This window comes from Equus quagga, chromosome 5 (genome assembly GCF_021613505.1).
Source record: "Equus quagga isolate Etosha38 chromosome 5, UCLA_HA_Equagga_1.0, whole genome shotgun sequence".
NCBI classification, from domain to species: Eukaryota; Metazoa; Chordata; class Mammalia; order Perissodactyla; family Equidae; genus Equus; species Equus quagga.
The window spans coordinates 132124974-132148915 of NC_060271.1; the positions used below are offsets into that span (position 1 = coordinate 132124974).

The 23942-nt window shown below is 43.8% G+C and overlaps 1 protein-coding gene across 5 annotated transcripts in view; it reads right to left on the reverse strand.

The window, feature by feature from the left end:
- ASAP2 (ArfGAP with SH3 domain, ankyrin repeat and PH domain 2) overlaps nucleotides 1–23942 on the reverse strand; it is a 177173-nt gene that overhangs the window by 72624 nt on the left and 80607 nt on the right. For 4 of the 5 annotated variants that reach the window (XM_046662932.1, XM_046662931.1, XM_046662930.1 and 1 more), the window contains exons 3-5: nucleotides 19058–19203; nucleotides 3297–3371; nucleotides 1480–1529 (exon numbers count right to left, since the gene is read on the reverse strand). In XM_046662932.1, the coding sequence (XP_046518888.1) occupies nucleotides 1480–1529; nucleotides 3297–3371; nucleotides 19058–19203 (271 nt within the window). Of the gene's footprint in view, nucleotides 1–1479; nucleotides 1530–3296; nucleotides 3372–19057; nucleotides 19204–21333; nucleotides 21419–23942 lie in introns of those variants that run through there. The other variant, XM_046662933.1, reaches the window with a different exon arrangement.

Sequence of the window (23942 nt, forward strand, 5' to 3'; positions counted from 1 at the left end):
AAATGGTGTTGCTCCCTCATTCTCAAATTCTGCGATTTTGTGAGTAATTCGGTCCCCATCCTACCTATGTGTGTCGTGATTTTACAGAATGTGATCTCATTCCCCTTTCAGAACCAGAAGGCTCTCGGGCAACCCTCTTCAGAAACCCCTTCACACTCTGCTTCACGCACAGAAGCATTTCCTCTAGGCACTAAGGGTGGCAGCGAGAGCAGCTGAATGAAGTCAAATCTACCTTGTAGCCCTGGCTCAATGGCCAGTAGCAAACCACTGAGTCTTGGTTTCCCATCTGTGAAGTAGGAATGGTGATCCTTCCCCTATTTATGCACTGAATTGGTATGCACATGAAGGATGCTAAAGGGCCAAGGATAGCAAGATGGGAGCCTCTTGGGTTGACTGATCCTCAAGGTATTCTAGTTTAACACTCTGCCTGTGCTCATACATGAACATATGCCATCAGTGAAACTCCAGAATTTGAGGATCCAAGCAACTTCCAGGATGGAAAGTGAAGACTTCCAGGATGGGACAAGTATCAAAGGTTTGGTTTGAGCTTTGTGATTCTTCACCACTGAATAGATACCCAAAGCTGGTGAAAGAACGCAAACCCAATTAAATACTTGTAGTTATGTCTGGAATGGCTTTCTTCTTTATACGTCTTACTTTACCAGATGGTTTCATATTAAAGTTTCTCTTTCTACCCAGAAAACTCTATGTTATTAACCAAATGCACAGCGATTACAAAGCAAACGAGACATTTAAAAATATTTATTTTACAAGTGTTTAAAATTATTGAAATCATTATCCCCACAATCACTAGCCCAATTCTATCTAGCTCAATTCTCTCTATTCCAGGAATGAAAAACTGATCAGAAATATTACAACTGCCTGAAGTCAACCAGTAGCAGTAGTCTTGCCTTCGATGGAAGCTGTGATGCACATCCAGGAATCAACAGACCCATTCCTCATGTGCTTTTGGCAGATGAAGCAATCAAATTAAGCGAAGGGAAGGGTGTTCCAACAATCTCTATTTCTAAAACCAAGGGGCCAGGAGTTCCAGACAAATACAGCCACAAAGTGAAAGGCAGATGGCTTTCACAAATCACCAGGAAGATAAAGTCTGAAAATTGTGCTGCTGTCATAAATGGTGATAAAATGGAGAAAGTGTTTCGGAAAAAAAGGAAGGAAATACCTCTTGAGAGAAATTGGCCTTACCTTCCTTCAACTTACTTTCCTGGAAATAATATTCTGTAACCATTATGACATAATAGAAAGGAACAAGGAAAAATGTGTTTAAAGAGGTTAACATCATTGAATTTAGACACCAACTATGAAAGCATTTGGCATGCTAACAATCACAGCAACACTGTTCTAGTGAATTCTTTCCTTGATTAAGGTTTATTTAGACAATACCTTCAAGCAATAAAAGCTCGATCTGAAACTGAAATATTACCTACGCTTATTTTCTGAAATGCAAACACTTACATTTTTGTTTCATAGTCCTTCCAAGCTTTATCAAAAGGCTTTTTCAGATCCTGTAAACAGAGAGGCATAAATTAAACAGGACTAATCATTAACTTCTGGGCAAGATAAACTTACTTATCCCTAGGCTAGTCCTGAAAGGCGCATTAATTTCTCTAATAAATGATGTATGTGATCCCATGAAAAATAAAGAACTTAGAGCACAGGGTTTTAATTAGACTAGTGGTGGTACTTCCTTTTTTCCTTTCTCTTTAAAAGTTTTTATTATAGAATATACCCAATGTACACAGAGGAAAGTGAAGAGAATCATGTAATGTACTCATCACCCAGTTATAACAAGTATTAACTCATGACCCATCTTGTTTCACCTATACCCTACCCTCTGTCCCAGGATTATTCTGAAATTAAACCCAGAAACACATAACATTTACTCTGCAAGTATTTTAGTGTATCTCTCTAAAACAAAGGGACTCTGACTTTTTCTATTAATATAGGAATCTCTCCAACACATGTCACTCTGATTTGGGCCCAACAATAAGAAGACAAAAGCCATTCGTCTTCTCCTGAGGTCTCTCGATTTCACTCTTCTGTCTGGAACATAGGACCTCATACATAAAGCCTGGCTCAAAAATATACTGAACCATTAGAAATTCTATCAAATGGTTCCACCTATTTACGCTCCCTTTACAAGGTTCTTTTGGAAGACAGAGTCCTTTTTGTGGAAGGGGCTCATTTTTTTATTTTTTGGCTCTTCATTGGCCTTATGCCAAGGCCCAGCCCCTCAGCCTGGCCTCGAAGGCGCTCCACAAACTGGCCCTTCCGCCTCGTAAGCCTCATCTCCCACACCTGCACCTCAGCCGACCCATGGCTTCAAGCTATACCAAAAGCTTCATGAGCAGTGTTGTGTCATACTTCTATAAATCTGCATGTTTTCCCTCTGCCTTCCATTTTTCTAACTTGGCTGACATGTTCTTCAGGTTCCAAGGGGATGATGAGCAATGCTCCCCGGTGTTCTAACAGCTCCCCAGGCCCACCCCACCCACCCCAGCAGCTCTCCTGGCACCCTCTGTGAAGGAGATACTGAGAGGTTCTGCAAAGGACCTTGAGATCAGCCAGCCTGGGCTTCCAAATGTGCCCAGATGTGACCAGGAATTATGGGCAGATCCAATCAAAGAACTCAGTCTCCTAAGAACTCAGGCACAATCATCTCCCTTTCACAGCACACAGCTGTTCGTGCCAAGGACATGCAAAAGCAACTTACTGCTCAGCATCTGGTACCCAAAAACCACTCAAGCCCTGACTGTTTCTCACTCATGTACTCGTGAAACAATTCAGGGCTCCAGTGTTTATACATGGCAAAGCACTTTCTAAACAACCAACATCCTTCGGAAGACTGAAAAATAAAGTCAGCTCAAGCTTTACTGGCGCCATTTCCCATCAGGAAGCTACCTTCTTGCAAGGATCCTTTTCCCAGTGGTCAATCAGTGACACACCAGCTGGAAAACCAGACTTTTCCACACAGGTTTCACTGCCCAGCTGACAGAGCCCCAAAATACTTTACAATTTCCAAAAGCGTGGTTTCTTTCCCTTCACATCCTCCTAGACTACCAGCAGGACGACAAGAAAGGCCACAGGTCATCACTGTTAGGGCTGACAGGTGGTGCTAGGATAGCAAATCAGGGAAACTGAGGCAGCAAGCAGCATCCTGCCATCCCAGTTAGAACGCATGAATGTGGCTGCTCCCCTGACAGGCCAGTGTGACTGTGATTCCACATTCCACAAAAACGGTCCCCCAACGAGCAGGACTTTTAACGTCATACCCCTTTCACTCCTTTTAGGTCCCCCTTCAGCAAACTGTCCAGAGGGAAAGAGATGATGTTGTTCATATTCTGAATCTAAAAAACAAAAACAAAAACAAATATTCAAGTTCCTTTTTAATCTAAAGTGAGGACACAGTAAGGAGGTTAGAGAACACCTGGTAATAATTAACTTGCACTTAAAAGCTGCCCAGCCCAAGTCTGACAGCCTTATTCTTTCTGACATTCTTTGTAATGATTTTATCTCACAAATGAACATACAGACTAGTGAAAAGTCTACATGTGTCTATTTTTCAGAATAATAATAATCTTCTATTATTAAGTCAAGAAGCTTGTGAAAAGATAATCATCACAATGAAGAAAAAATAATTCAAAACAATCAATGACAGAACCACTTTAAAGATCCTGGAATACAGATGCACACCCCTACTTCCTACTTTCTACTCGCTGGTGGCTCCATCCGACGCCCTGGGGCTGTGCTCAGTTCTCAGGCCCCGAGATTCCAACCTCCCCAGCACAGCCCCATCAGGGGAAGCCAAAAGGAAAAACAGAATGAAGAGGGCTCTGTCTCCTGTGAACATGTATGGCTAAATGTTGAGAGAGAACGAGAAAAAAACTGAGTGTGAGAGTGTGCATGCGTGTGTCACTGGGGAGAGGGAGATAAAGGAGGGACATAGGGTCTTGAGGTCCCTGTTCTTCTCCCTGAAGCAAGAAAAGAGATGGTGGCTTAGTAAGTTGTCACCACGGATTAAACCGAGCAGAATCAAACCTCCTGACACACACTGGGAGCACACTCAGCGCAAGCAAGCCCGTCCCTGCTGACAGTTCAAATGTGAGCAAACTGAGAAGCACGGGGCTTCGTCAGGAAGGACCTGCAGGCACAGCCCCGCTGTGTTCTGAACCCTACAAGACTCCCTCCCAGATGAGAAAACAAGCTGAAGACCTACTTTCCCACCCCCCAGGCTCAGACCGCTCCCTTAAGTCAACACAACTGCCAGTTGGCCCTGCTGGGGCCTTGTGGCACATGTGTCACTGTGGGTACATGCACTAGATTACAGGCCTATAAAAGGAGAAAGACAAGAGTGAGGACTTTGGAACCTTATGCATTCATTCCTACAATCAAGCAAAGAAAATTTTATTTTTAGTAGAATTACCTTGAAATGGAAGACCAACTATAGACAGAATTTTTAAGGCAATATTGGATCTGATTTCCATACACTATTCAGCATATGAACTTCCAAAATGGAGAAAGAGGGGCTGGCCTTGTGGCTTAGTGGTTAAGTTCAGCGAGCTCTGCTTCAGCACCCACGTTAGGTTCCTGGGCACGGACCTACACCACTCATCCGGGGCCATGCTGTGGACATTTCCACACATCAAAAAATGGCCATTTCAATATAAAATAGAGGAAAATTGGCACAGATGTTAGTTCAGGGCAAATCTTCCTCAGCAAAAAAACATGGAGAAAGAAATTTACTTGAAAAACACCGGGAAACTGTGTAATAATGCCTGCACCAACCACCAATCCTGCCAAATAAATGATCAATTAGTGGCTGCCATTTCAGAAATGCCTTTTTTGGGGTAACTTTTCTCCTGGGCATACAGAACTCAACATTCGTCACACACCTGGCACTCCTCCAAGGTGTAATGCAGTCAGCCATGACTTGGAAGGATTGGCCTTAAGAGGTAAATTCTCAAATACTGAAAAGCTGAGTTTAAGGCGAGGTCTTGTGGATGACTGAGAGGAATGGTGACAAATAAAAGGCATGCTGGTGAATAATCTCTGACGGCAAGCACACCTGGGTTTCCACGTAAACCGAGGCAAGAATCAACACAAGTGAGGAGCACAGATCGGCCACAGTCCACACGTCTTGTTCCACATTTCCACTGCCTGCTAAGAAGCGTGCTGGCAACTAGCGTGCCCAAGCCAGCTCGGCCACCCCACGCCCCTCCTTGCCATTCTCACCACCCTGCTCTTCGGCTGGGCCTCACTGCCCTTTTTCTGGCCTGAGGCAATGGCTTCCCCTGCTCCTGGCCGCCGTCTCCTCGTCTCTGCCCGCCCCACTCCTCCCGCGCAGTCCTGTCAGATTTATCTGGTTGTCCCTAGTCAAGCCTAAACTTACTCCTGCATTTGAGACCCTCCAGAACGCAACCTCATTTGCCACTTTCCACCTTCACATGCGGCCAAATGAAACTCTTTGCTGTCCTCTGCTCCCCTGACTCTACGCTTGTGCTCCATTTGTTCCATCCAATGACACGTCTTCCTCCCGTCCCCACTGTTCAAAGCCTTCCCACCCATCAGGATTACTTAGATGTCACCTTCTCCATTAACATCCCCAGTCTCCCAGTAGGAAGTGACCCCTCCCTCCCCAAATCCTCCAATATCTTCCTCTTAAAAAACTTCTTAAGGTACTTGACAGGCTCTACCCTGCATGCATCTTATCACTCACACCATAAATCCTAAAGGGTAGCTTCACGCGTACCTCATTTTTATATTCTCCATAGCACTTAGCAGAGAGCTTGGTCCAGAGCAGATCTTTGATAAACATTGGTTGCATAATCAATACAGTTAAGTATTTTTCTGAGCATCTAATATGCAAGAGACAGAATCTAGAGACACATCAGTACTTTTAAACCAAACATCGTATAGGGAAGGCAAATGTGAATTTGTTAATTCATTCATCATGCAGATATTAAGTGCCTATTGTGTAGACAGCAACAAGCTAGCTACAAAATAAACACAATGCTTCCCATCTTGGAGGAAGAGTAAATATATACATATGAAAAATTAAAAAGTCTAAGACATGCCACACGCAGCTATTTTACAGATCCCAATAGCTCCTTGTGGAAAGAAACGATGACTTTGTCTTTGAACAGTCAGGCGGGTTAACCTGGGCTTGGGAAGAAGGCAACTGTCTCGGTTACTGAACCTTGAGACACTGCCCATTCACCCACATGACCGTACAGAGCCACAGCTGGAGTCAGATGCACAGATCAATGCAGTCCTGATGGCTGCGTGGAGAGGAGCCAATGCAGCACCATCTTGGACAAGCCATGTGCAAGAGATAGGGCAGGAAAACAGCTCGAAGGGGAGGGTGAGAGCTGTGAGGGTGGCAGGCTGAACCAAGGGCACCAGAGCAACTCAGTTCACGGCGGGTTGCGGGAAAAAAGAACAAGGTACTTGCAGATTAAAAATCCTATTTCTAGGAAGAACTTTAGTAGGTTTTTTTACAACAGATGTATCTAAGCATGCACGTATTCATGAATGAGGAAAAACAAGATTCTCTACAGCAGGGGAAAAGAACCTCCATCAGAATTAGGTTTGCACATCTACTTTAAGACTATTCGTTATTTAAGTCAAATAAGAACTTAGGTACTGATGACAGATATCAGGGTAAGAAGAGGTAAACTAAGGTTTGGTATCCAGAGGGAAATATGAAAGCGGAGAGAGTGAAAATTTGTGGATACGCAAACACACTTGGCCGGCTTGCTTTCATTCTAGATGTGGGGAAAGGGCCCACAAGTTAGTGGTGAACACGACATTAAACAGCCATTACAACTGTGATAAATGCTACAAAGGAGATGCGTAGACCCTTAGGGAATGACAGGAGATGAAGCTGGAGAGGTACCGAGGGGTTAGGAAAGAAAGATGGATTAGACAGAACCTCAGTCCTCAGGAACTCAGGGTTTAATAGGGGAGATAAAGCACCTACTTAAGTAAGTAAACTGCCAATGTGAAAACTCTAAGAGCCATAAATAAAACACCGTGGGATTTCCGAGAAGAGAAATTACTTTTAGTCTGAACACAAGGGAAATCTTTGCTGACCAGGGTTTATGTGAGCTAGATCTCCAAAAGACAGGGAGAATTTTGTCTTGAAGATGGGGTGGAGGGCATTCCAGGCAACAGGAACAGTGTGGAGCAGCAGGCAGAGTCACAGACGTGGGAGCACAGCAGCCATGTGGGCAGAGGGGCAGAGGAAGATAGTATCTAAAAAGAGAAGTCTGGATGCCAGATCAGCTATGGGGATTCTGGCCTTCATTCCACTCAATTTTTCTTTCTGGAGTTATTAAAATAATCTAAAATAAGAAACTATTCCCTAACCAGAAAATAATTAGCTAAATTATTATAAAAGAAACAGAAAGTAGTTTAGCAGTTGCCTGGGGCAGGGGCTAGGAATGGAGACTAACTGTAAGAGGACATGAGGGTCCCTACTGGGGGAAGAAAATGTCCCCAGACTGATTTATGGTGATGGCTGCACCTCTTGGTAAAGTCTCTAGAAATCACTGGCTTCTATACTTGCAATGGGTGAATTTTATATGTAAAATATGCTTCAATAAAGCTGTGTTTTTTTAAAGAAATTATTACAAATATAAACAGTCCTCATCAATGGATTTGTTAACAAAGCTTCCATACTCCTGGACGTTAGCCTGTGTCTGCCCTCTGCTTTTACACGCTCTACGTATGTCACCGGCACAGCACAGAAGCATTTTGACTCAGGGTGAGCGTCTCAGGAAACGACGGCTCTTGTCTCTGCCCAGGCCCCGAGAACAAGTGCACTGGAGCCCAGACGTCCTCTCTTGGCAAGAGTGCCCTGAAGCACGGAGGCCGGGCTCTGAATCCTTCTCTGACTATGTGTGTTGGGGCAGCCCAGGATCCTCAGGCCCACAGCTAAAAGAACCATCCTCCATTCTGGCCAAGTGAGATGAAAACCACAGCCAAAAGATTATTATACATCCCTTGTGCTCAGCAGCTCCAGCCTCAATTTATGAGTAATGAAATTTTTATGATTTATGAGAAGAATTAAATTATCCCTGGGCAACCCAACTAGAATATTCTCCTCAGCGTCAAGCAAGAATCAGGCTTTCTCTTATGCTCTGACTTACTTTTAAGAAGTATGTTATGTAAAATGGCTTTTTAAACACCACGCATGGTCTGGATACAAATTATTAACCTTAATCACTGCTATTAACTATGGATCTAATACCAACAGCAAACATGCCTTCTTTAAAGTAACAATCCTCCCTTCTCTCTCTCTGTTCCTGGGTTCATTTAGATATGTCTGACAAGATGAGTCAATAAGTTGTCAAAGGTCTGTAATCTCACAAGGAGAAATAAAATGATTCAGTCAGCAGGGCAGGCAGCCAAGCAGGGCTATCAGAAACCAACAACCACCTCAGGATGCTAATGTCACAGCGATTGGCAAACAAAGACAGACAAGGAGATTGGGGGGCTAGGGAGACATAGCGGCCAAGAGCCATATTTCATGCTTTTCTTCCTAATTATTTTATCATTCTGGTCTTAAAATTCCTTGACTCTATCCTTGTTACTTCCATACTCTCCAAAATCTTCCCGACCTTCCCCTCAAAAATTCCTCAGCTCACAGGGGCACTGTCTCGCCTGCTCCTTTAGCCCCTGGTCACTGGTTACCACCAGCTGCTGATCAGCCAAAGCTCCACCTTGGGCCCACCTGCAGCCGTGCCTCAGGGAACCACAGTGCTGCCTCTCCTGACTTAGGCAATGAGTAAGTCTGCTTTGCCAAATGATCTCGCCCAGGGGATCCGTCTAGAAGCCTCAACCTAGATAGGATTCTCACATCATAGCTCTCTATTTTTAAGGAGCAGCCAAAAGAAGACAGAATCAAAACAGAAAATGTCCCTGGGTAGACTCTTCTTGGCTCTACGCTCCTGAATCTAGAAAAGAACAGGTGTCCTCAGGGTTGTCCCCCAAAACCCTTAATAGAGCCTAACTCTCTTTGCAGATTATCAGCTTTTCCTTAAAAGACCAATTTATCGCTATATAAAATATGGCCAAAGAATCTTTCCTGAAACTTATTTGTGTCATGTAAGTTCATTTTAATATGCCTAATTTATGAGAAACTTAGAGGTAGAAAAGACACTTTGAGATCTGCAGGGTTTTTCTTTTTAACTTAAGCAAATGCTGCTCAATCCCAGAGTTAAACAGATAAAACCAAGCCTTCAAAGAAAGACAAACCACCTGTTCAACCTTCCATAGGGACAGCAACACCTCCTTGTCAGAGGAGGGAGAGCCGCAAGAAGACCTCAGACCTCACTGCTGCAGTTAAGGAGAATCTTAGCAGAGCTTTCACATCAGCAAGGACACGCACATACGAAACAGCCATCACCAGCTGGAAGCTTCAAGTCACCTCCAAGAGCTGGAGCCTAAGACCCAGGAGGGTCCGGCTGGTGTTGCTAGGGGTGATATAGTAGCAGGTAAGGCATTACACCTGTGCTGTCCAATATGACAGACACTAGCTACAAGTGCCCATTCAAATTTAAATAGGTTAAAATTAAATCAAGTTAAAAACTGAGTTCCTCAGTTGCACCAGCCATATTTCAAGTGCTCAAAAGCCACATGTGCCTAGTGGCTTATATTTATATTGGATAGAGCAGATACAGACCATTTCCAGCAATGCAAAAAGTTCTATTAGACAGCAACACTTTAGACCAAGGGCTTAAAAAACTTTTTTAAAACAGCTTTATTGAGGTGTAATTGACATACAATGAACTGCACACATTTAAAGTGTACAATTTGACAAGTTATGACATATATATATATGTATATATACACACACCCAAGAAACCATCACCAAAATCCAGACAGTGAAATAGCCACCATCCACAAAAGTTACTTTGTGCCGCATTTGCAAGCCCATCCCCCAGCTCCTCACTCCTCAATCTCCAGTCCCCAGGCAACAATGATCTGCTTCTGTCACCATAGAACAGTCTGCATTTTCTCGACTTTCATATATGTGGAATCACATAGTATGCAGTCCTCTTTGTCGGCTTCCTTCATAATTGCTTTGAGATTGAGCACACCTACTTTGACATGCGTCCACGCTGTTGCATCCAGAGCTCAGTCTTTCTTGCTGAGCAGTATTCCATCATCTGGCGATATACTACAATCTGCTTATCCAGACACCTGTTGACACACTTGAGTTGTTTCCAGTTTGGGGGCTACTACAAATCTTAGAAATAAAGCTGCTGTGATTATTTGTGGGATGGGGCTCTCAAATAGTGGCCAAGAGGCCTTTTTAGGAGGTGACATATGAGCAGAAGGTGAAGGAAGTGAGGCAGAGAGCCATGTGAAAATCTGGTGGACGAAGATTCTCGGCAGAGGGAATTCCTAACATGAAGGCCCTGGGGCAGGCGCGTGCCCAGTGAGTTCAAAGAACAGTTTTCTACGTTCTTTCCAAAGGCTGCTTATCTGAAAGAATGGTTACCTAGTCAGAAAATTTTGGCGAGAAGCAGAAGGTAGTAGGTAAGATGGCCTGAATAAATCCTTAAATGGCACAGGGCCATTTAATCTCATTTAATCCTTAAAACTACTCTGAGAAGTAGGTGTTATCCTCATTTTACAGATATGAAAACAAAGAAGGTTAAGCCACTCACTGTGCTCCCAAATTACACAACTAGGAAGTAGCAGAGCTGAGCTGTGAACAGTGAAGCCAGAGCCCCATCCTTTTACCACCAGGATGGCTGACCTTAGAGTTCAGTCTCACACTTGACACAAGACCAGAGCCGGATAAGCTGAGACTGAATACACGCTGCCCTCCCAAGTGCCGTCCACGTCAGAATTTCCTTCTATCCCTGTTATACAGAGCAGTTTGTCAGATGCGTGCAAGGAAGCTTCACAAAGGAAGACCGTCTAGTTACTTTCTTTTTTGGTGTAAGAGAAGAGACTTCTTCCCCGGAGCACGACAGCCCTGCCTAAGGTCTACTGCACGCACGTGCACGTGCTCACACCCACTCTCTCTCACACCCTCACACAGGGCCCTTGTGAATATGTGCTCCCAGGGCAGGTTCTTTGGCAGCAGAGCCACTCTGATGGTTTAATTAAAAAGGAGAGGGGAGAGCCCTTGCCAATCTTGAGTGCTTAACACAAACTGAAAGATCAAAACCAGCCAGCTGCCAAAAACACATTGGTAACTTTCACACCAGAAGAAAGAGGGGAAACAGCTGACCTGGTTTCTGCCTTTAACGTCAAGTCACTGGCAGCCAGGCTGCTTTGATCTTTCAGGTTCTAAGTAGAAAGAAAACACTGACCTCCTGCCCCCCTCTTCCACTGGAGAACAGATGATGAAACTACACACTTGGGACTACCTACAACCCTGCTGAAAACCCACAGACGGCCAACTCGGAGAGACAGACAGGTCAGCACAGAAGAACCCAGGATCCATGCAATCCACAACTTCTAAAAACCACAGGATGCTAAAATATTTAGTTAAGCCATGAACCAAAAATAAAAGCATCTTTTCAAATTTATTACCTCCAAGAATCCGAGGTTAGAAGGTATTTGCTGGCATCAGCTGGACCCTGGCACCCTGGCCTCAATCTCCCCAGGGGGAAGCGTCGGAAGCACTGCACCAGTATACACTACATGTATGTGTGTATACAGACAGTCCTCCAGAGCAGCTGATTCCTCACCATCGAGGGCAGCATCCCTGGGGAACTCACCAGAAATGCAAATAGAATCAGAAACTCTCAGAATGGCGCCCACAAAGGAGTGTTCTAACAGCCTCCAGGTGCTGCTGATGGAGTGAAGGTTGAGAACCACATCCAGTTGGGATGGTGTGGGGCCCATGGCTTTTCTTCTAACAAGTTTCAGGTGATGCTGGTGCTAGTCCAGGGACCACACTTTAGAACCCCTGCTCTAGGGCAATGCTTCTCAAACTTTAATGTGCCTTTTCACGCTGTGGGGATCTTATGAAAACGGAGATTCTGGTTCAGTAGGCCAAGGGGAGAAGGGCCTGGGAGTCTGCATTTCTAAGAAGCCCCATGTGATTCCACTGAGTGCAAGGCTAGGGCTCCTGGGGGCGCAAATGAAACGAACTATGTCCAAGTGCTTTGTAAACTAGAATCTGGAATATACAGGTATTGATACAGTTTGCCAAGGTTTAGATTTTGAGGAATGATTAATAAACAGCTGAAAATTCCCAAAGAAAGAGGAACACACAAGAAAAAGCTAGGACTTTGACTTCACCCATATAAATTTGCTGATGACTCTCCCCGGAGAGGCAGGGGCTTGACTCTTGGGTAAGCATATCACCAACAGAAGGAGACACAGGATGCACAGCCTTCACAGCTCACAGCCCCTCTCTTCTGCACCATCAACCTCTTCCAGCCACCAGCTCCTTCCCCCGAGGCCTAGAAATAGGCTCAAGTCTCTCTCATCTAAAAACCTTCCTTTTTTCACTTTCTCCTTCCGTTATGAACTTCCCCCCAGAACAGTGAACACCTGCTGTCTCTCCTCCTCCGCGTGATGTCTCCTCATGCTACTGCAACCTGTCTTCTGCCCTTACAGCAGAGTCAGGGAAACAGTCATTGTGCCCTCCTGATCACCAAAGCCAACAGTTACTCATCAGAGCTTCTCTTCCTGCCCCTCTGCTGCCCAGGTGGTCCTCCACCTTCATTCACATCCTCCTAACCCAGCCTGTCCACACCTTCTCCCTTAGGTTTCACAAAAGATTTTTAAAAGCCTGAGGTCCCCTACACCATGGAGGGCTACTTCCAATAGCCAGCAACTGAGAAAATATACAATGACAAAAGAAAACAAAAAGAAACCCTGTTTTGAGTTCATTAACGCTTTCAAACGATTATTTTATAACAGCATGTCCTCCACACATTTGACAAGTCGTTAAAGAATACGTGCAAGGCGTGTGTTTGTAAGCTTTGCAATCATGCTTGAGTGCAGATGGACCTGAGGACATCTTGTGATAGCCCACAGGACTCCCCTGCCCCACCTTCATCCTAGGGACCCAAGGACCCAAGGCTGGGCTGGAGTCACTGCCTCACCTTCTGGGGCCTCACCCTCAGGGCACTGTGGCATCTGTACAGTGGCTATCACACCACACATTGCATTATAATAAACACATCTGCGTGTCTCCAAGCCAGATGAAAGTTATTAGCGCTTACTGCCCCGTATAGCACCAGAGCACGGCCCAGCTCCCAGCAGGTGATCAGTCACTCTTTCAGCTGAGCTCTCCTCCCATGCCCAAGGCGTCGCTCCCACCCTGTCCTCTCCCCCAATGGCTTTTGCCACTTTCTCTGACCTCTAGAAGTCAGTGTACTGTGGGCATTACAATGAGGTAACACTGCTTCTCCCAAAAAAAGAAACAGCATCAAAGTACAATTTACACATATTAGATGGCTAAGCTACCACCAAAAACACAGGGCTCTGACATTAGCCTTATTGTTACTGTTGTTCTGGTCAAACTAAGGATGTGCTTTCATTTTGGTCAGGGATTCTAACTGTAGGAAGTAGCTTACTTTGTCTTGCAAGTCTCAGACAAAGAATTTCCAAGCAGACATTAGGCCTGATTAAAACATCAGTGGCAGAGGTTGCTGGGTGTCCAAAGTAACTGTCGGTAGGTCCATCCATGAACTCTATTCCCCTCCAGAAGTCCTAGCCCTCAGCGTTCCTCACTCAAAGCTCATAGATTCTTACTTTGCCTACAAGTCTAACAAGCCAAATCATCTTGTTTTCCAGCTCAGAGTGCTGTGGAACAAGAAACACTGGAGACTCTGATAGTGGTAAAAACCAGCAATTAGCAGGGAAAAGAGTGTCAGAATATTAAAAAGCAGATGTCGGAAATGGAAAGTTGATAGTCTGGTGCCAATCTAGGGCAGATATTCCCACATACTACGTACAAGCCACTGGGGCTTTCTCTAGAATTCAGCACAGTTCATTAATCTATGTCCAAAACAATGGTAAGTCTTCCCCCTAAAATTATGCTCAGTGCCCCTGTTTAATAAGAAAGAATGCAAGACATTTTAAAATACAAGACATTTCAACAAAAGCAGTTAAAAGAGAAGAAAGTTTATGGAAGTACTGGAGGTGAGGACCTCTGGTTCAAGGATCTCTGTATGAAGCAACGAGCTAAGCGTTATTAATATAGAGAATCAGCTCATCTCTCACCTAAGATTATGGTGCTGGGAAGAGAGGCTGCTGCACTATTCCCAATGCAGCAGGGTGGGAAGGCCTCTCTGCCAAGCACCGCGTGCATCATACAGACAAAGCCGCAAGCTACCACTCACCCCAACAGAACCTTATCAGATCTTTACTCCATGGCTATAATGTCTTCTACCGCCAATCACGCGTGTAAAAAAAATTCATGACTTATGTGTATGTTGGTCAGTGGAACCCTCAGGTTCCCCTTTTGATGTGAATAAAGTGAAATTCCTCAGCCCTGGGGCTGCTCTCAATTCTCGCACTGGAACTCCATCCTCAGCTCAGCATCTGCTGGCCACTACTTTCACCTAGAGCAGCTTCTGTGCACTGAGAGTATAAATTTCACTACCAATTCTCTGAAATCAGAGACAGAGACCACATGTCTGTAACGGACCTTTCCATCCTTTAATGCAGCAATTCATTAAAAAGCCACTTCTCAGCACAGAACTTGCTCTTGGAAAATCTTTCCAGGATTTTCACATCAATCTGGTAAGAGGAAAAGAACCTAAGATGTTGGGTTGACTTTATAACCAGTTTAATTTCATACATGTTACATTTCCAGAGCTGCCTTGCTTTTCCCTTTTTCCTGCATTATTTGCAGAAAAAAATTCATAGAAGGTGAGAATCTCACCCATTAGTAACAAAATCTCACTTTATATCAAGTTGGCCTTTCCTTGGAGATGTTCCAACTGCTCCATGAACATTCTTTCAGGCTGCAAAGCAGGTAGATGGGAATTATTGTTCTTTCTGGACAAGAGGTAGAAGTGGGAATCTTGGCCATGCAGAACTGAAATGTTTTTTAAAGGGGTTTACTGTTTTTTTTCTTTTTGAGGAAGATTAGCCCTGAGCTAACTACTGCCAGTCCTCCCCAATTTTTTTTTTTTTTTTTTTGCTGAGGAAGCCTGGCCCTGAGCTAACATCCATGCCTATCTTCCTCCACTTTATATGTGGGACGCCTACCACAGCATGGCGTGCCAAGCGGTGCCATGTCTGCACCCGAGATCCGAACCGGCGAACCCTGGGCTGCCGAGAAGCAGAATGTGCCCACTTAACCGCTGCGCAACCAAGCCGGCCCCCTAAACGTGTTTACTTTTTTAAAAGTAAAAGCAAGGCTTTAAAAATAAGAGACAGGACAGATATAATGAAAAATAGGAATAAGAATGGTATAGAAAACGCCAAAAAAGGAGAATTCTCCCATAGCCAGCTCACTCTCAGCAGCAGCTCTCAGAAGAGGCCACTTGGAGCTCTGAGGGCCGTGCAGCCTCAACACCGGCATTGGCCTGGAAAATCAGGCCTGGTGAATGCTAATTTTGGCACAAATAAGAGCTTTTCTCTCTCTCTCTGATATTTGCCGGGAAACAGGATCAACAATCCTAACTCCATCAAGTAAAAGCCGAAACTAAGGTGAAGCACATGGACTTAGAAAGCCACTATAGCCCGGACATTAGTAGGTCAGCATAACGACACTAAAATGTCACCCGTGTGCTAGGCTTTTAATTTACAAAACACCTTTCCCACTCACTCCTTTTAACTTGATGCTGGTCCTATGAGGTCCTATGAGGCAATGGTTTCTCATTCTTCTTTTAGGATGAGGAAACCAAGGCCTCTGGCTGACCCACGGCCACTGCAACAGTGCGGCCCCATTCTGCATTTCTCTTCATGTTACACCTTTCCCTGCACTGCATTCTCTTCTGTTCAGTCTTTTTTTTTCTCCCAAGGAGTTGACAAGAAGCCTTAACTCCTTTAAATACCACAGTGAAAAGAGCATGGGTTTGGAGTTTTAAAACCTAGACATGACTCCCAACTCTGTCCCTTGGGGGCTAAAAACTCGGTCAGTTACTTAATGTGTATGCGCCCCACGTAAGATGAAGGGAATATAAGCTATCTCGCACAGCTATTAGGAGGCTTAAACGAACTACTGTGAACCACTACACCCTTCACGCCTAGCCCAGTGCTTTCTGCACCATGGTGCTCATCAAATGATGGCCACTGATAACTTACTCACTGCAGAAGGGTGGACAACAACTAGGCCTTGCGGGGATTTCTGAAGCGCTCAGAAGTGGTAAAGCTGTGGGCTGGTGGGCAATGTACCAGTCATGTCCAGGCCCTGGACATCAAGAAAAAGAAGGAGCTGCTTTCATTTTACCTGCGTAGCTGCTCATGTTGATAACTGAGTGCAAGTTAGTTTGTTCAGGATTCCACCATATGGCTCTTCTACATCTGGAGGCACACGTGCAAAAGCTGGCAAGGACTTAGAGCCGTCCCAAGGGAGAGATGAGCTCTTTAAACCACCCAGACCCTCAGTTATCTAATCTATAAAGTGGAGATAACACCAACTCACATTATGGGATTGTTATAAGGACTAAATAAGCTAAGACGTGTAAAAGCAATCAGCTGTACTCTATATACAAAACCAGGTTTGGTGTTACCTCCATTTTACAGCCTAGAAAACCCAGGTGTAGAGAGCAGCTGAATAAAGACAAAAGAGCTAGTTGCTTGGGGTCAGGGGAGAGACCCCAGCCTTCTGCCTCCCTGTTTCCTACACTGCCAGATCCTGGGCTGGCTGTTCTCCGAGCCACCTGCTCGGCCGCCCTGTGGCCTCCCTCTGCATCCTCCCGGGATCCCTTTCACTGCTTTCTTTCTGGCTGGATCCTGTTTCCTGACTCACACATCTTCCTCTTTCTTGGCTTCCCTCTTCATTTTGCTAAAGCACGTCCTTTAGGAGTTTCAGAGAAATAACACATGGGAGCTAAACTTTTTGAGCCTAGCATGTCTGAAAATATCTCTAATTCTACTCTCATGCTCAGTTGGCTGGGTAGAATTCCAGGTTAGAATTACGCTCCTCAGGATTTTAGTGGCATTGCTCCACGCCTTAAACTTTCCAGTGTTACTGATGAGACGTCCGATGCCATTGTGACTCTTCGTGCTTTCTGGAGGTGAGTAAGATCTTTTGCAATTTCACAAAGAGATGCCTTGGAGTGGGTGCTTTTCCCTTCTGAGCCGGGCACTCTCGAGCCCCTCAATCTGGAGATGCAAATCCTTCAGTTTTAGAAACTATCTTTTGTACTGTTGCATTCACATGTCCTCCTCTCTGATTTTCTGTTCTCTTTTTGTGAAATGCCTGTCAGCTGGATGCTGGACCTTGAGGATTAATCCTCACTTCGTCTTCTATCCATTTCCCACTTTTCTGTCTTTTTTGTCTTTTTGATCTATTTCCTGAGAGATTTATTCTACTCCAGCCCTTCTCATAGGATTTTTACATACATTTTCTTACACTAATTGTCTCCCCCTCTTTGATTAACAAGCTGCATCCCATTTCCCGTTTCGCATACAACGTCTATTCCGATTTCTCTGTGGAATTAAATCGATTTTCTTCAAAGTTTTCTTCTGCTCTTGGCATTGTCTCTGTTTCCCTCAGTTCTTTTTTCTGTTTATTTTGGTCTCTTTCATTCTGGAGGCTGTTCATTCACATTTAAGAGTGAGGCGCACTAACAAGCTGGCTAGCAGCTCTGCATGCGTGGGAGGGGCTTCTCCATCAAGGAGCTGGGAGACTAGGTGGCAGGCTGACTTTTTCACTAGATCACCCCCAGCTCAGCATCTACAGATCTCTTCCCTGTGACCATTCAGTTTCTCCACCTAAGAAAAACCCTCCAATCTGACTCAGTGGTGAGACCCTAATAAGCATGTTTGTCAGGGTCCAGGAAGTGGGGCTAAAAGGGGGCCAGGGCTCCACTGCTCAGTATGCGTGCCGTCAGCTTGTCTGGGGCAGTATTAAATGGGCAATGAACTTGATAAAAGCCCCAAGAGATTTCAAATTAATCCAAGTAAAAGATTTAAGCACAGCAACAGCTTTTTATTTTTTCCATTTCCAACTGAAATATTTTACAAGTGAAGTTCCCTTGTTTCTGCCCTTCTAGGGCCAGACTTACAAACCCGCCATCATCACCATTTCAAGAATGATGAGCTATTTTTTTCACTTGTTATGAGCTTGTTGACAGGAGAAATGAAAAAGACACTGTTGTTTGCAACCTACATAGATAGCATTATTGAGTTCTTGACTTGGTCTGGTTGTCCACGACCTTTAGGACAAGCTGGGGGAGAAAAACAGGAAAGAGAAGCTGGGACAATCCCAGTGCACACTCCCATTGTGGAAGAACCACCCAGCAGGGTCACAGACACCCTCACAGGCTCCCACTTCTTCAGAATTCTGTTCCCACGACAAGGACGGCGCAGAGCTACCAAGCGCAACAAAGAACTTCATTCACCCCATGTCACCAAGCACCTACCACAGGAAAGAAGCACCAACTCCGTATTTCCATTTGCTGAAAAAATGAAACTTCTTTTTGGCGCTGCATTTGGAGCATAAAAGGTCTTAAATATTCATGGTAATTTCTGTGCTTTGATTATAGGTTACCTTGCTGTGTAAGACGGGTCTAAAACATATTTATTAAATATTATAAGTTTAAATGCCTACTATAATTATCAGAAACACACTATTCTACACAATTTAGAAGCTATTAAATATTGAAGTCAGAGGCCCTTAAGACGACAAATGCATTTAAAATGCCAAATTGAATTTTAAAACTCTTGTTAGAGTAAAAATTACAATTCTAAAATTTATTCCAAAGTGACCTAATGTGCATAGAAAACATAATTCCTTTAGGTACACATGAGCTACGAAATATATCCTAGCTTATCAAACAAACCTTAATTCTCCTCTATTGAGCTGCCTTTCCAACTGAAGTAACCGGAGGCATTTCACACACTGCCCGATAGCTGCATGCATAATGACACTTACCAGGTTCTTGAAAAGCGCTGTCAACTCCTTTGTAAACACTGAGAACTTCAGGAACGCGCTTCCCAAATCTGGGTCATCTCTGCAGACGCAGTTGCCACCAAACTTCTCCAGAGCTTGGGTGTACTGCTCTTCGTTTTCCACATGAGCTACAATAGCAATGTGAGATACACTGTTAACTTATCAGCCTCACCATCCCACCAGGGTCTTCTTAGCTGTGAATAAAGTCAAACACACTAGAATAAAAATCTGAGAAAAGTCAAGTTGCACCAGGAACAGAAAGAACTCTGCTGTCCCGACAGCATCCCATTGTGCCAGCAACAGATCCCAAAGAACAAGCACAAGTCCCAGGAGGGAAAGAGCCTCACACGAGTCCTGAAGTCTCCAGCTCATCGGATGAGCCTGCCAAGGGTACCCCGACACTTTCCACATCTCCCAGGCCTACAAGATGGCAGGAGTCACCAGCCAAGTCAACAGACTCAGCCCTCTCCTAGAAATTCAGTAAGAAAGAAATGCCTGCTCCTCTCAAGCACGGAGCTCACAACTCCAATCCAGAGCCACACGCCGCAGCTTCTCCTTTCAACACAGGAAAAGCCACGATCCTTGGAGCACAGGCCATGGCTGCAAGTCAGTTGAGTGCCTCTGCGCCTCTGCTTATGATGTGTCCCGTGCTCACGGCTATGCCTTCCCCAACTCCTGTGCATCCCACAGACTCCTCCTTCTACTGGGAAGCCCGCCATGACTCTGCCCTAGGCCCCGAGTATCTGGCTTTGGCGCCTTCCTGTCCTTGCACTTTGCATGTTACATTGAAATTGTCTGATAAATGTGTTCCCCAATATGTTGGAGCATAGGGACTAAGTTTTATTCATCTTTGTGCCTGAAATATAAGAGAAATCACATGCTGTTTGGAAAAAAAAAAAAAAGCAAACCCTTGGGGGCCAGCCAGCCCCATGGCAGAGTGGTTAAGTTCGCAGACTCCACTTGGGCGGCCCACATTCACAGGTTCAGATCCTGGGTGCGGACCTACTCTACTCATCAGCCTTGCTGTGGAGGCATCCCACATACAAAGTAGAGGAAGAGTGGCACAGATGTTAGCTCAGGGCTAATGTTCCTCAAGCAAAACGAGGAGGACTGGCAATGGATGTTAGCCCAGGGTAAAGTGTCCTCACAAAAAAAGAAGAAAAAACAAAGCAAACCCTGGTCATCTATCTGATGGCACTTTACTATCATTAGGCCTCAATGTAGCAGCTTAAAAAGTGGAAATCTGGATTCTGGGTCTCCAGCTCAGTGGTTCCCAATCCCTGTTGAACATCGAAATCATACATGGATCTTGCTGAAGCTGTAGAAGCCAGAGTCCTGTCAGACCTGATTCAGGAACAGGGGTTGGGGGTAGGGACATGGGTAATCTGGTAAATTAATGTGCTTGAATACAATTCCTTCACTTCCAGGTCAGACATTTTTAAATGAATCCAGCCAATCTAAAATAAAACAAACTTCTGTTTGCGTGGACACACGACTTGTATTTTTTCATCATTGCAATTAGAAATGTAACACAATCACTTTACAGACACGACAGGGCAGGCAGACATGCAGCATAAACTTGTGTGTTAACCCCACCAAATTCTTCCTCAGGGAAATAAAACCACTGTCAGCCAAAACCAGTGCCTGGGCTGGGCCTGACAACCGGGGCAAACGAGGGACATTTATTTGTGGAGAGCAGCCCTTGACCCTGAGCCAGATCCCCATGATCCATGAACGGCGAGCCCACAAATCCCACCAGAGAGGTGCTTTGTCCGTGATATCCCATGACATCTGGATGCCTGAGAGGATTTCTAAGTGGATCAAACACAAGAGAAAATTAATTTCACTGTTCAGGCCCTTTTCCTCTTTTTTTTTTTCCTTGACAGTCCAGAAAAAGACCTGAGAGTTCTGGATAAATTAAATGCATTTCTGAGACTATTCTTAGCAAATGAGTTAAGACGAAAACACAGATCCTGAAGAATATGTGGCAGAGTAGGAAGAGCCCTCAGAAGATCTGGGTTCTAGTCCTCTGCCTTCCAGGAAACAGGTATGACCTTGGTGAGTCACAGACTCTCACCAGGGCTCCTGTCTCAGCCACGTGAAGGTTAAAGGCCCCACTGTGAGACATCAGAAGGTTAAGGTAAGACTCAAAGAACGAGGTAAGGACACAGTTTGAGCACACTCAGTGCACACCCAACAGCACTGACACTAGTTAACAGCAGCACCAAGGTCATTTATATTGAGCACAAACAACTTACCTTTTTTTCTACACTTCAGAACAACTTTATAAGACGTATCGTTTTTCATAATGCCGAAAGGAAACTGGAGCTCAAAGAGATCAAATAACTTGTCCTAGGAAACAGAAAGTGGCAGAGCTGGGGTGCAAACCCAAGTCTGTCTGATGCCAAAGCCCGTTCTTCTTCTATTCTGCTACACTGATGTTTGTTTTATTGCTAAAAATAGCTTACCTTCCCAAAACCAAAAGTACCCTCATTTTAGATTTTTACAATTCCAATTCCATTGTGGAGACGGATCAGTTATACCTTCTATTTTACTCTACTTATAATTCTAGAACATGTGGTCATCAGTGAAGGGCAGTTCCTTTCAAACCACATGCTATTTTATAACTATGTCAAAATTGGTGGTCAAGACGTGGGCAATTCCAGTGTGGTTTTGGAAGGGAGGAACAGCCACAAGCAGACATCTGGTGCTGATGTCACTCCACTGGGTGAGAGAAACAGGAATGTGTGGTGCCCTTCAAAAAGGTGCCTGACATCAATGGACAGATCATCCAGACAGAAAATCAACAAAGAAACAGTGGAATTAAATGAAAAGCTAGACCAGTTAGACTAAGAGACATATATAGAACACTACATCCACAAACAGCAGAGTCCACGTTCTTCTCAAGTGTTCAGGGAACATTCGCAAGAATAGATCGTATGTTGGGAAACAAGGCAAGCCTCAATAAACTTAAGAAGATTGAAATAATAACAAGCATCTTTTCCGAACACAATGCTATAAAGCTAGAAATTAACTGCAAGAAAAAAGCTGAGAGAAGGACAAAGATGTGGAGACTAAACCAACATGCTATTGAACAAGCAATGGATCATTGAAGAAATTAAGGAAGAAATCAAAAAACATCTGGAGACAAATCAAAATGAAAATATACCATACCAACTCATATGGGCTGCAGCAAAAGTTGTATTAAGAGGGAAATGCATCACAATACAGGATCACCTTAACAAATAAGAAAAAGCCCAAATAAGCAATCTCAAACTACACCTAACTGAATTAGAAAAAGAAGAACAAACAAAGCCCAAAGTCAGCAGAAGGAGAAAAATAATAAAAGTCAGAGTAGAAATAAATGCTATTGAAATAAAAAAGGCAGTAGAAAGGATCAATGAAACAAAGAGCTGCTTCTTTGTGAAGATAAATAAAATTGACAAACCCCTAGCCAGACTTACAAAGAAAAAAAGAGAGAAAGCTCAGATAAATAAAATTAAAAATGAAAGAGGAGAAATAACAGATACCACAGAAATACAATGGATTATAAGAGAATACTACGAACAACTATATGCCAACAAAATGGACAATCTAAGAGGAAATGGATAAATTCTTAGACTTACAACCTCCCAAAGCTGAATCAAGAAGAAACAGAGAATCGGAATAGACCAGTCACAAGGAAAGAGATTGAAACAGTAATCAAAAGCATCCCAAAGAATAAAAGCCCAGGATCAGACAGCTTCCCTGGGGAATTCTACCAAACTTTCAGAGAGGACTCAATACCTGTCTTTCTAAAGCTATTCCAAAAACTTAGGGAGGATGGAACACTTCCTAACGCATTCTATGAGGCCAACGTCACTCTGACACCAAAGCCTGACAAGGACAACACAAAAAAGGAAAACCAGAGGCCAATATTGCTGATGAATATAGATGCAAAAATCCTCAACAAAATATTGGCAACCCAAATACAGCAATACATCAAAAAGATCATACATCATGATCAAGTGGGATTTATATCAGGGACAGAGGGATGGTTCAACATCTGTAAATCAATCAATGTGATATACCACATTAACAAAATGAGGAATAAAAACCAATGATCATCTCAATAGACACAGAGAAAGCATTTGACAAGATCCAATAATCATTTATGATAAAAACTCTTAACAAAATAGGGATAGAAGGAAATTGCCTCAATATAATAAAGGTCATATATGACAAACCCACAGCCAACGTCATACTCAATGGGAAAAACTGAATGCCATCCCTCTGAGAACAGGAATAAGACAAGGATGCCCACTATCACCACTATTATTCAACACAGTACTGGGGCTTTTGCCCAGAGCAATTAGGCAAGAGAAAGGAATAAAAGGAATTCAAATAGGGAGTGAAGAAGTGAAACTCTCGTGTTTGCAGACGACATGATCTTATATATAGAAAACCCTAAAGAATCCATCAGAAAACTATTAGAAATAATTAACAACTACAGTAAAGTTGTGGCATACAAAATCAACTTGTAAAGCCAGTTGCATTTCTGTACTCTAATAATGAACTTACAGAAAGAGAACTCAAGAATATAATTCCATTTAAAATGGCAACAAAAAGAATGAAGTACCTAGGAATAAATTTAACTAAGGAGGTGAAGGACTGACACAATGAAAACTATAAGACATCATTGAAAGAAATAGACAATGACATAAAGAGATGGTAAGAGATTCCACGCACATGGACTGGAAGAATAAACATAGTTAAAATGTCCATACTATCCAAAGCAATCTACAGATTCAATGCAATCCCAATCAGAATCCCAATGACATTCTTCATGGAAATAGAACAAAGAATCCTAAAATTCATATGGGGCAAC